Source organism: Paroedura picta, chromosome 3 (assembly GCF_049243985.1).
Source record: "Paroedura picta isolate Pp20150507F chromosome 3, Ppicta_v3.0, whole genome shotgun sequence".
NCBI classification, from domain to species: Eukaryota; Metazoa; Chordata; class Lepidosauria; order Squamata; family Gekkonidae; genus Paroedura; species Paroedura picta.
Window position 1 is genome coordinate 118,411,486 of NC_135371.1, and position 12,770 is coordinate 118,424,255.

General features: G+C 44.9%; 1 protein-coding gene across 3 annotated transcripts in view; it reads right to left on the reverse strand.

Moving 5' to 3' along the window:
- Positions 1-4,177: 4,177 nt before the first annotated feature.
- The window catches only part of GIPC1 (GIPC PDZ domain containing family member 1), a 29,863-nt gene continuing 21,270 nt past the window's right edge, over positions 4,178-12,770 (reverse strand). For all 3 annotated transcript variants that reach the window (XM_077327377.1, XM_077327380.1, XM_077327379.1), the window contains exons 5-7: positions 7,122-7,234; positions 6,056-6,137; positions 4,178-5,785 (exon numbers count right to left, since the gene is read on the reverse strand). In XM_077327377.1, coding sequence (XP_077183492.1) covers positions 5,634-5,785; positions 6,056-6,137; positions 7,122-7,234 — 347 coding nt within the window. In that variant the 3' untranslated portion in view covers positions 4,178-5,633. The remainder of the gene's footprint in view (positions 5,786-6,055; positions 6,138-7,121; positions 7,235-12,770) is intronic.

Below are 12,770 nucleotides of genomic sequence, written 5' to 3' on the forward strand. Positions count from 1 at the left end.
CTGGTTGAATTCATGTGGAAGAGGGGATTCCAACACATTCTACTTTTCTCACCCGTGCATAGGTCTGTCCAAATACAGAAACTAATTTGAATAAAAATAATTCTTCTTACCCTAAACACAAATACCTTCCCTTCCTCTCCTTTGCCTAACAAGGATTTCAGAGAAAACCAATTTGTTTTGATCTCCACTATAGTCTCCACCTCCTTCTGTGTTCCAGGACTAATAATGTTAGGAATGTCCCCTTTCTTGTGAGAAACTACTGCATGTCAAGACTTCCTATCTGGAATACTCGGTACCTCTGATCCTGACACAGGCAAATGTGATCACTTTGTAAGCTTATTGAGGGTCAGTCTCAAAATTCTGATAACTGCCTTAATCCTCTCTCAGCTACAATTGCCCAGTTAATCATGCATCTGAACTCTAGCAAAAACTTCCTGGCAATTTACCTGCACCCCACCCCTCTTTTTCTACTTATATGTTTGGCTGAGGAAATTCTATCCCATTATTTCTGAAGAAGGGTGCTTGCATACAAGAGTTTATTTCTTGAATAAAACTCGGTTGGTCTTAAAGCTGCCACTGGACTCCAACTTTGTTTTACATTTCTCACTGTGCTGCTTATCATTTGGATTCGCAGCAATAGAAGATCTCTTCACCCAACGGCATCGATCAGCAATGACTGCAGAGCTCAATTGGGCTCTCCTTTTCCCAAAAGCCAGCTGATTGTGTGCACCCTGCAGCTGCATGAAATGGCCACCTCACCAATGCTGTCGAAGGTCCTTCTGGTTGAAGCAGCACTGGAGTATTACATTGCTAGTTACTGACATAGCAAGGGACACTTCATTCTTTTGCACACGGACAAGCTTTTTGAGTTCACTGCAGATTATACTTCTGAGGCAAGGACACAGGAGGAGCAGGTGAGATACACCAGCACTTTCACTGCAATACAGGCATTGCTGCCACAGGAACTATTATCACTCCTATGTGTTGCAACATTTCCTTCCGTTGGTTTTGTAAACCAAACCCATCCAAGAATGCCATCATCTCAAGAAACAGAAGGTCACAAGGAAGATCACCCACAAACTCCAATAGAATGTCCTGTCTCCGCATGATTTGACTCACATACTGCATCAGTGTGGTCAGATCTACTTTAACAGCCATGTAGACCTGTCCTTATGGGCAGCAGGAATTAGTGAGTAAGGGAAAGGAGCCTTTTCTCTTAAAACAACAACAGGGTAAAGGTGATGATGGACAAACAGAGGCACTAATCAGACCTGGGTAGGAAGAAGCTGTCAGTGACAGGACTGCCATAGGCTGACTGCTGAAGGCAACAGGAATGGAAAAAGGGTTCCATTGCTAGTGATGTGTCATGTCAGTCCCCATTATGGGCTGAATTATGATGTGCTCTATCTGACCAGCTCATGAGGCTTATCCAAGAGAACTCTGTTTTGCGCTCAGAACGCACAGGCTGACTCAGTTGCCAGGCACAATCTAAACAAAGTCTTTGGAGGGAATATTTTGAATGCAGGGAAACGTTTCCCTCCACCCAGCTCACAAACAGCAAATTTGAGTTGCTGTGAAAAGTGATTCCTCTCCAAATACGCACATGTAGAATAATGCTTGCAAGTCCTAGTTGGACTATGACTATGAATCTCACAGTTGCGACCTGCAAAACACACAAACATACCCTCTGCCAAAAATAAGGACTGGATGGGGCAGAATTCCAGGAGCCTATGTCACCCTGGGGGCCCAAAGAAATGGACAGGTAATGTGATTTATTTTCATATGTTTAGATTGGATCTGGTTGGTATGAGGAGGGAGGCCCAGAGAGATTCTTGGGGGTGGGGGGAGAGGAACAGGCAGGCTGCTGGCAGCCCTCCACCCCACACACACCCTTTGTAAAAACAATAGGTTGAGGGTAAACAACAGAAAAATACTTATTCACACAATACATCATTAACTTCTGGAACTCATTACCACATCTGGTGCTGGTGGCTATCTGAAAGGGCTTTAATAGCAGTTAAGAAAACTTAATGGCTGTTAGCTGTTATAGCTAAGGGCGACCTCTATGTCCAGAGAGGATACGCTTCTAAAATCCAGATGCTGGGATCATCCAACACAGTGTTCGAATTTCCCAAGGCCACAATTTGGAAAAAGAGCATGAGATGGATCTTTCTCCTCTCTAAGCAGGAATCTTGTGAGAGGTCTTGTTTAAGCAGAAGTTCTATTGATTATAGCACTTCTACTGAGAGGATAACTACTCTGTTCTACACCAATGAAGCAGGAGTGTCCAACAAGCATCACCTCTGAGGGCACCCAGCCAAATATAAGAAAAGAGAGAGCAAGGACATAGCAATGGGCAAGGGCATGGTAATGAGGACAAAGAAAGAGGTACTAGGACATTGGACTGAGACCATGATTCCTTATGTGATGACAACTGGCTCTGAGCTGTGTTAGCCATTTTTACAAGGAATCCTCACCACACATGGAGAAGCAGGGCAGTGCTGTAAGAACACAGCACAGTCTTACCCAACAGACAACATAAAGTGCTCTTTATGAGGCAGAAATAGCTACAGGTCCAAAGGTAAATAAAGGAAAGGCTGCATGGTACATCAGGCACACATAGGACAAGATCAGCTCTAAATGAAGAGCTGTTTTATTATACCCTGCTATTTACTACCTGAAAGAGTCTCAAATTGGCTTACAATCGCCTCCTTCCTCTCCCCACCACAGGCACCCTGTGAGGTGGGCTAGGCTGAAAGAGCTCTGAGGCTGGCCCAGAGCTGGTCACCCAGCTGGCTGCATGTGGAGAGGGAATGGGGAATCAAACCCCATTCTCCAGATTAAAGGCCATCACTCTTAACCACTACACCAAGCTGGCTCTCCAAGGTATTTCAGCTCAAAGATAGGGGGATAGGATTGCAGTGGAGAGGAAAACAAGATTTAGCTACAGGTGTTTTTGTACCCTCTATTAATTGCTTAATGTAAGGGATTGTCCCAGCAGTCTAGTCCATCGCAGTTTAGAATGCTTGTCCAGCAAATCATCTGGTACATCCTGCAGAGACAAGCAAACAGGCTCCCCCCACCCCACCCCCCACATTGTTTTGCAATTTACTTCCCATGGGGGGAAGCCATCCCATTTCCTGGCCCAGTTCAATTGGCAAGGAAGGTGTGTTTGTTCCTGCTTGCTGCTTGTGTTGAGGACACAACTGCGGCACTTCAATTAAAGGCTCCTTCTGTCATTTGAGACAAAAGTTCCAAGTCCACGTTTTCTCACCGTTTCCACTGAAGAATGAGAATGACAGCAATTCAGAGCCTACAGAATGGCTATTCTGAGCATGGTTGCCAATGCCAGAAGAATAGGTCTCTCAGAGCCCCTCTGCTATTTCCCTGCTAAACGTATCTTTTCTTTTTGTAAGCACTAGGTGAAAGTTAGAACAAGCCTGGGAGGGGGGCAGATCTATTTCCTTCAAGTTACATATATCCTTTCGCATAACCTGCGCATCTGACTTAGGCCAGTTCAGCAGCCACTGCAGAAGCCTAGAACACCCATAAAAAAAGCTCCACGCTGTGCAGCATCTGGTTCTACTTCAGGCACTGGGCCCTTTTTACAAGCCGGCACTTGGCAGAAGAACCAACCTATTCATCTTCAGCCTGTTCTGCACAGTTAGATGTAGAAATATGTATTGGGGGAGGGGGGTTTGAGGGCAGGAACTGCAGAAGCCCTGCAGTCCTTGAGCCTCACCCCTAAAACCTTGGATACATAATTTGCAGCTCTGAAATTCGAACCTAAAGCATTATGTCCAAGAACTAATGGCTGGCTGGCTGGCTGGCTGGCTGGCAGGCTCACTCAGGCAAAGGCTTCAGAGGAACCACAACACGCTGTGACCAAGCAGACTGCAATAATTTTACCTTGGGCTCTGTTCAGGGCTGTCTACTGTGGCATCTATGTGGCATCTCAAAGAGACAGACTCTAATACACTTTTACTACACTTCCTCAAAAGCAGCCTAGGAATCATCTTGTTTATCCATCTCTACCCCATGGCATATACTGATCCAGCCCCACAAGCTTCCATTTTCAGCAGCCTTTTCCTCTCCAGGTCCAATAGTTTTCAGCGTAGAAAGGTAATAGCAGAAGTTCCTCACACTCTTCTCATACAAGAACACACACAGAGAGTACTAGTGTCAATATATTTTATCTTAAAGATGCTTTACACATAGAATACAAAAATATGCCCAAGGAGAACATGGGGCCTAGTCCACCCAGAAACTTTCAGTGCCAGGACACAGGTAGGTAGGGCTTGGTGGAAACCTTGCCCTCTCTGAACTCGAGGTGTGGTCCAGAGGGCAACGAGGCTCCATATCCTATCTGGGGTTAGTGTTTTAAAGATACAGTAGATGAGCTGGAATTGTGAGGGGACCTTCTCAGCTCCTGAGTCAATCAAGACACAGGCCAAGCGACAGGCCTGGACTAACACTGGCCAGAGGATCAACATGTTAGGAGTGTATGTCACTGAGAGATAAATAATTTAATATTGGGAGACACTAACTGGGCCACTCTGGGAGGTAGGTCAGTATAATAAAAATGAACAGATTAGTCAAGACAGATATGGACAAGGATGTGCCCGAACTGAGAACAGTGAGGGGACCTGCTGCTGGTCTTGGGGGGGGGGGGGCTCCAAGTGCTGATAAGAAGCACCTTAAGAATAATAACCTGGGACTTCTGGGACACAACTGGCACCCAGTCCCACAGATTTTTCTTTTCTTTTTGCACAATGGAAGGACATCTATAGAAAATAAGACAGACAATAGGTCCTCTCCTCCAGCTTTCCTTTATAACTGTTTTAACTTGGAGAACCACAGAATGTCTCCCCTAGCTTAAGGCCTATAAGCAAGATGCAAGGAGCAAAAGGATACTAACCAAGCAGGGCACTCGAAAAAGGCTTTGAGTGTTCCTGTGAGTATGCAACAAAGTGCCTTTGTGGAATAAGCCTACTGCAAGAGAAAGGACACAGCAACATGTATCTCGTACCAAAATGGAGTCAAGGCAGAGAGGATGTGAATTCCAGAAAAGAAAGAGAGAGAGCATGCGCTCTTAGGCCTTGATTGGCTATAATGGATATGTACAGCTAGGAGCATTTGGGGCTGTGAACAGCTAACATTGCCCATCCCTCACCGACCCATCTCCACTGCAGTGTCTGCTGGACACCCCCAGGTACATCAGAATGCCAAGGCCAATGCGTCACCCTCTTAGGTTTGAATCCAGCATGCTGTCGTCTTCTCTCACACACAAGGACAGGCTCGGGAGCCAGCATGGGCCTCAGAACAGTGCTTGAATCAGGCAAGGAAACTGGCGAGACGTCCTCCTTGGAGACTGCGTCTGAGGGAGGAGTCTCCACGCTCAGAGAGGTGGGAAGCAGCAGCAACAATGACAGTTTTTCCGGCCCCACTTCACATTACCCTCCTGTCACTGAGGCAGGTTACTTATTGCTCTACGGCCCCTGTAGCCCTGGCTCCGGCCCCTACAGAGAGGAAAAAAGTGGCCTAGCATCAAGAGGAGGGCACAGTGTCATGCCAGGCCCACCAGCAGGCCTGCCCAATGGTCCTGCCCGCAGGGTCCGACAGAGCGCAGAGTCCTAGTAGCGCCCGACCTTGGCGTCCCCAATAGCTCCCCAGACATCAAAGACAAACTCGTCCGGGAAGGCAAAGTCACCCAGCTGCTCGTCCAGTGCCTCGGCAAATTCGTCCGGATTCTGCTTGTCCTTGCCCAGCTCCACCATGGTAGCAGCTATGCAGGAAGAAGGAGGAAGGAAAGATGTGAGCCTTGATTCTCGCAACCAGTAGCCTGAACAGACACTAGCCTGAAGGTAAAGAGGGAGGGAGCACCTCGTGGCCGCTTTATAAGAGGCTCCTCATCACTCCCATTCCTCAGATATATATACTGGGGAGGGCCTACAGCACAATGTGATGCTGCTGACTGATCATCCAATTTAAAAAAATTCACTTAAAAAAAACCCTGTTTACTATTCAGACTGGTAGAAGGAAGGAGGGACCTCACCCAGCTCTGTGTCACGGATGCCCATGTAACTTTCCAGAAGATCATCAACCTTCTCAATGGCTTTCTCTTCAAATGCAGATGGCTGTGAAAAGGAACAGGACAATTACTGTTGTGTGGACATGATAGTGAAAGGAAGCTGAAAACTTAACCCCCTTCCTCTGGCAACTTGGCTATCCTCAGGAATAGACAAGATAACAGCAAGAAAATACTTTGTGTGCGCATAGATGAATGCAATAATACAATAATATGTACATCAAAAATTCTAAGTCCTCTTTATTATCCAGTCCTTGAAAGCCAAAGGAGAAATTTTCTATAATGCATGCTGAACAGGATTCCGGTATAACAAAACCTATTTCATAACTTTCTTCAGCAGCATTAACCAAATATCAGGACACGAGCTCTCAATGGCACCTGGCTCACAGTGGCTTGTCTCTCACCTCTGAACTGAGTGACTGCAGGATGTATTTTTCTAGTATCTACTGATCCTCCATGATAAGACAAGACCATGTGTGATGATAAAGGGGAACATGGTTGCAATGTAAGTGGAGAGGAACAAAATGGTGGAAAGCCCAGGACTGGTAAGCTGAGAACCATTCAGGATGCTGCCGCTTCAAAAACAGTGCCTATGCTATAGTTTGGTGCCACAGCAACAAGACTAAGTCCTGTATACTTCCTCCTCCGTGGTTTATGATTCTTGTTTACAAAACGAGTGCCACCTATAGGGCTGGACCCTACAAATCTGTTCTAGTAGCAGCAGCAGCAGCAGAACCTCTCTCTGGCAGAAGACCTTCTGTTGTGATGGAGTAAGTTTCTACTACTAGTGGGACAGATTCACAGCAAACACTAGTCTATCACAAATCAGGAAGACACAGAGGAGGAAGAGGGAGGGAACATGCTCATCAGAGGCTTCTCTCAGGGTCTTTTGCACAGCTTTGCCATTACACTTGAACCAAATCATGGGAAGGGCTGAGAAAAGGTTGACCCATTCTTGGAATGAGACAGAACTACAAGTTCCTCACAGGGCTGCTTCTCTGCAGGCCCTGCTGGGTTCAGGGGAGTCACTCACCTGTTCTTCAACAGTGGCTGGTCCCTTGGCCCGAAGCCGCAGAGTGCCCCTTCCTGTGCCAAGCTGAGCGCTCCCACTGTGTTTGGCTCCTGCAGACCTCTGACTGATCATATCTGGGGAGGGGGGGGGAGAGAAGAGAAATCTAGTGAATTCTTGTTCAACATACATGCTGGTAGCCCCTTGCTCAGGAACCAGCCTGAGCTCTCCTACATTAGCTCTCCATGACTACCAATCTTGTACCAATATACAGGCTTCAGCTGCAGGAATTACACCGCTACCCCACGTCTGTGAAGCACTACTAGCTGGCAAACACAAACACTTTTAATTTTAATCATGTGGGTCTGAAGTGGGTAATAACAGAAGAGAATTCGGGGAGATACTTTTAGAGCACAAGTGCATAATGGAGGCAGGGGAATAGCAGCAGAATCAGGGATGATATTTAGGGAAAGGAGTACAAGACATTCTACTGCACGCCCATCTAAGGAAAAGAGCTAAAGAGGAGAAATCCTGTTAGTAATGTTTGGAGAATACTTCCAGTGGGAGGGAACGGCAAAGTAACACAGAAGCAATGACAGAGAATCTAACAGGAAGCAGGACTCCTAACAGGTACAGAACTTTATTTGACTCAAACCACAATGCTTCTGGTTCCGGCACACACCAGGCCCACTTTCATCTCAGAAAACAGCTATCCACCTCTCCTGCCTATACAGCTCTTCTTTCCACTGTTCTTATCAGTGTGTTCCCAGGAAGCATCTTTTCCCTAAATAGTATACTGTGTTGAGACTTCTGTGTTTAGGTGGCTCTTGGGGCATTTTAATTCCAGCTACACTACTGATTACAGCCCCCAAGGAGAGGAAAGCTAGTATTTAGCAGTGTTTTCCCTTTGGTAAATGGAATTGCAGCTGCTGACGATACAAAATGAGAAACATGGCCTACAAAGAGGTCAGAGCTTCTGCAGCCTGTAAAGTTCCCAGTAGGGGTGTGCATTTGGCTAATCCAAGCCTTATTTTTATTTTTAAGGTATTATTTCAGTAAAAGATTTTGATATTTTCCAACTATCTGAAATGGCTCTGAAAAATCCCCAAAATGTTCAGGATTTTTGGGATTGCTGGATGGTTGAAGTTGAAGGGTATTAGGTTTTAGTCCCTTTAAACACCTTCGGGGTGAACTTGGGGCTTGGATAAGCTATTGAAAGAGACTTTAAACACTTTCAGGGCTCATTCATGCCATGGCTTACAAAAGGCTTTTAAATTTTAAAGGGGCCCGCATAAACTCCTTGTCATGCAGATTCCTTGTCTAATTTTAGGATCCAGAATGGTAAATCCTTTCCCCTTTCAGTTATTTTCTTTGTATCACTAATCTGAAGGAGCATGAGGAAGTTTTCTTTGCTCGCTTCCTTGTAATCAGTATGCCAGGTGAGGAAAGATTGCCCACAACATCCTAATTGCCTCACCCTTACATGGTTCTGCAATTTACATAAGACAAAGGCCCGTCTTCCTGGTTACACCGCTTTCCAAAAGCTGGTTGGCTGAGGAAGCCTTTCGACATACAGCTGCAACAATCTGTCTTGGGGTACATTTGGATTGTCCCTTCACAGTGGCTCACATCATGCTGCTTTTTAAACAGTTTCTGACCTCTGGGGAATCTGTAAGCAGAGAGAGCCCTTGCTAATCCCACTGGATTAGCTTTAGCACTTTAAAGTAGCAGTAGAAATTACACTAGACGTTGGGTGTTCTCTTAATCAAGTAGCTACTTAATTAAAAAGTCAGACCACTAGATCAGCTAGCTCAGCACTGCCTGCTCTGGTATCAGACTTCCAGGGTGTCAACTACAGAGATATTTTGCAACCAGATCTATTTTCATCTGAAGATTTCAAGCACCAAACCCTTCTGCATGCAAAGCACATGCTCTAACAATGTTCCACAGTCATATAAGCAGGCTTTCTATGAAAAAGATGTTTCCTGTTTCACATTTTCTAAGGCTATTATCACTGGACACAAAACGCTAGCTTCGCAGAGTGTTTGGATGACCATGCCAAGTCATTGCTTATGTAGCATCTAATGTTATTCATAAATATTATTACAAGTACAACACAGTTATAATCACTACTATACATCAAAGCAAATTATTGTTGTAACATACTTGTGGGATAGATTCATATAATTTTTTCTCCATTACCTTGTATATAAGGAAGCCACATGGCATCTCTATTTGCAAGTGGTTGTTCAGACCAGTCTATAAATCAAGACTGCTAGATCGGTGTTGGTTCATAATCTGAACACACGTAGAGATGGAGTCTATGATCTACCTGTAGAAGGACTATGGATTTTTGCCACATTCCATTCTCTATCAGCAGCCCCTTCCAACCCTGAAAAACTGCTGGATTTGTGGGGCCTGTGTGGACACAGCTAGAGGTGTGCAGTCTTTCCCTCAGTTTGGATAAAATTAAATGAAAAAAATTCAGATTTCCTGTAGAATCCTTGATTTACTTGTGTGAGCTTTGGATCCAATTTTTTCAGATTTTTTTTTTTTTGCAGGCACAGCTGATCCTAGGCTGACTTGTCTTGGAGCCCAATCTAACTGGGCTGAAAGAGAACCCAGAGTTCCAGCCAAGATGACATGGAGCTTTCAGCTCCCACTGCCCCAGAATGATCCTGAGCTGGCTTCTCGAGCCTGCCCCAGTCGAGGCAGAGTGGAGCTCTCAGCTCCTGCCAACCAACCGATCCTCTCTTGCAGCTCACCCAGGAGGCAGCTCCAGCTGAGGCAGATTCTCGGTTGACTTCTCTCCCAGCCCAAGAAGCCATCCCATGCCAAGTGGAGCCAGTGGGGGCTGTCTTCAACAGCCGCATTAACAGCTCCTGCCTTTTGCTTTTTTCGGAACCACTGGTAATTCCTGAAAATTTCTAGGATTTTCTTGGGATGTTTCCAGTTTTCCTGAAGAAACCCGGATACATTTGGGATGCTGAAAAAATACCTGAAAAATACTAACAAGGTTTTTTTGTTTTTTTTTAGTATATTTCGATTCGGGTAGATCCAAATTTTTGCTTTAGGATGCTTTGGATAAATTTAGGATCAATTTTGCTTTAGGATGCTTTGGACTGACCCTGCGTTGAGCAGGGGGTTGGACTAAATGGCCTGTATGGCCCCTTCCAACTCTATGATTCTGTGATTCTAAATGCACACCCCACAGCCATGTGGATCAACAGCTGCACTAAGAAAGGGGAAAATGTCCAAATTGCCCCACTTCCATCAGTAGAGCTAAATCTCTGTTTTTGTTCCTTGCCTTGCAGAAGTTGTTTTTGCTCCTTGCCCTTCTTCACTGCAGCTCCATAAACCAGGTAGTTGTTTGTCTACGTTGGTCCTGCATCTCCTAAAATCAACTTTACTGGGGTCAGAAAGGATATCTGGTAGGGAATGTGGTCAGACAATTTGTTGGATCCATATTCTAGAATGAAAGCTGAACTAAGACGCTAAACTGGAAGAGTTGGTTTGTGTGAATCAAAGTGATTGTGGGAGCCCATCCTTAAAGGTCCAATTAAAGCCTTCTATGCAGAATACAGAGTTTGCACATGCTTTGCTGAATGTTTTGAAGCTGCCTAATGAGAAGCTTTATTGTACTGTACATTTCTATAACATTCATAATTTGTTTCTTTCACAGTGACTTAGATGGTGTTCACACACGTATGTATCTTCCCTGATTTTCTACTGTGTGTGTGAACACACTTCATGGAAAACCAGTTAACTGGAGGTGACATTATAAAACAATAACTTCTACCAACGACAGCAGATTTGCAGTGGCTTGTTCACAACTGTCAGCCATCAGATGACACCTCAGTTATATAATGCGAATTAAGCATGTGTAGGCAAGCCCTTTGCCAGGAAGCATGCAGCAATGGGCTTAAACCAAGTGGTGCTGCTAGGCTAGTCCCCAACTAGGCACAGAGGGGATTTTATTTGTAAGTTGTTCCGATGGGATGAGCTGAGAGTCAACATTTGGACATAGTTCTGCAAGAACGGGCAATTCTTTGAAACAAGACTGGTTAAGGATGAGGTTGTGATTGTTCAGTAAACAAAAGATATTCTCACTCAGCATTTCTATTTCTCTCTTTCCACTTCATTTTTGTGGGTGCAGAATGAGCTAACTTTGCATAAGATGGTGATTAGGGTTGCTGTTGTCCCTAACAGTGAGAGTTTAGGAGGGAGTGATATTTCATTTCTAGAAGTTGGCCAATCAATCCCGCTGAAGAAGCTGCTTGAATCATCTTCTAAATGGAGAACTGGATTACAAATGTACATTCGGAGCTTTGTTTCAACAACCTGTTTGTTGAGCAAGCGGGCCTCTTAACTTCCTGTGTTGGAAATGATGGAGGAATTTTCAGTTGTTTGGATGAGGAGAGGGAAGTCTTAAAAGGCAATTTTGTTACTATCATTTATAGCTGGATTTTTTTTCATAAGCCAGGGAGGGGGGGGAGATCTTTGCCTTTCATGTGTCCTTTTAAAACAGCAATGCTTTACTTAGGTTGCTTCAAAATTTTCCTTAGAGGAAAAAAACAGCCTTTTGACCGTAGCCAAGTTTCTTCAAGAGAAACTGTCTGCTTGCATTCATGAACAAACCCATAAATCTAGGACCGAACTACACATTACAATTTACACGTGATCATCATAGGACTTGCTGCAGAGCATTTCCTGTGGAACTCAATTTAGATTTGTATTGGGGGGCACAGGGGGAAAGGACCTTCCTTCCCCCTGCAACCCAAAATTGGCCCTAGAGGCATTGTTTGCCCTGCTGGAAGGGCTCCACATGCACTGAATGCTTGCAAATGCAGCCCCCTGACAGGGCAGATAACATTTCCCTTGGGTCATTTAGGAAATGATGTGGGGGGTGAGAGCCCCTCTTCCACCATACCATGAGCTTGACCAGAATTGGGCCCGTGCCGTACTTCTAAATTGAATTGCCATGGGGAACTCTCAGCTGGCATCTTAATGCAAATCGTCTTTGGAACTACATGTCAAACACAATATACAGTCTCTGGAGTACAGAAGAGAACCGGCAGGAAGTATATGAAGACAGAGGTACTCATCTGGCCATCAACAGGAAGTACCTGTCTTTCCCATCAGCTTATGAAAGGGTAGAGGGGAGGTGGCTGGGATACTTACATTGTAAGAATTACCTTCTTAGACCTGATCTCAGTCCATTATCCACAATATTGTGCTTAGAAGCAAAATACTGCCAAGTCTTGTGGTACACAGTCAACTGAATGAACCCATACCCCCCTCTCCCACAAACATTCCTGTCCTAGGAAACTGGTGACACTTCATATTTGTTCAAGTTAAGCCCCATAATGAAACTGGAAGAACACAGTATTCTAGGAATGTAGGTGGAGTGAGGAGTAACTACTTTTCCGAGTTCTTTTAAGATATATTAGCTTACTGGCTTGTGATGTAGATATTCATACCCCTGCCATTACATGTTTCTGAATTCAAGGAGGGACAAAGAAGCTATCGTGGAAAGTCTCAACTTAATGGAAGCTAAATACAAGTTTAGACTGGAACAGGCGTTTTAACTGGGGGAGGGGGGTGTAGGTGTGCCCATAGTTCCTTTCATAAAAGTTATAATAACTTTCTGAGTGGGAAAAGAGTACTCATTAT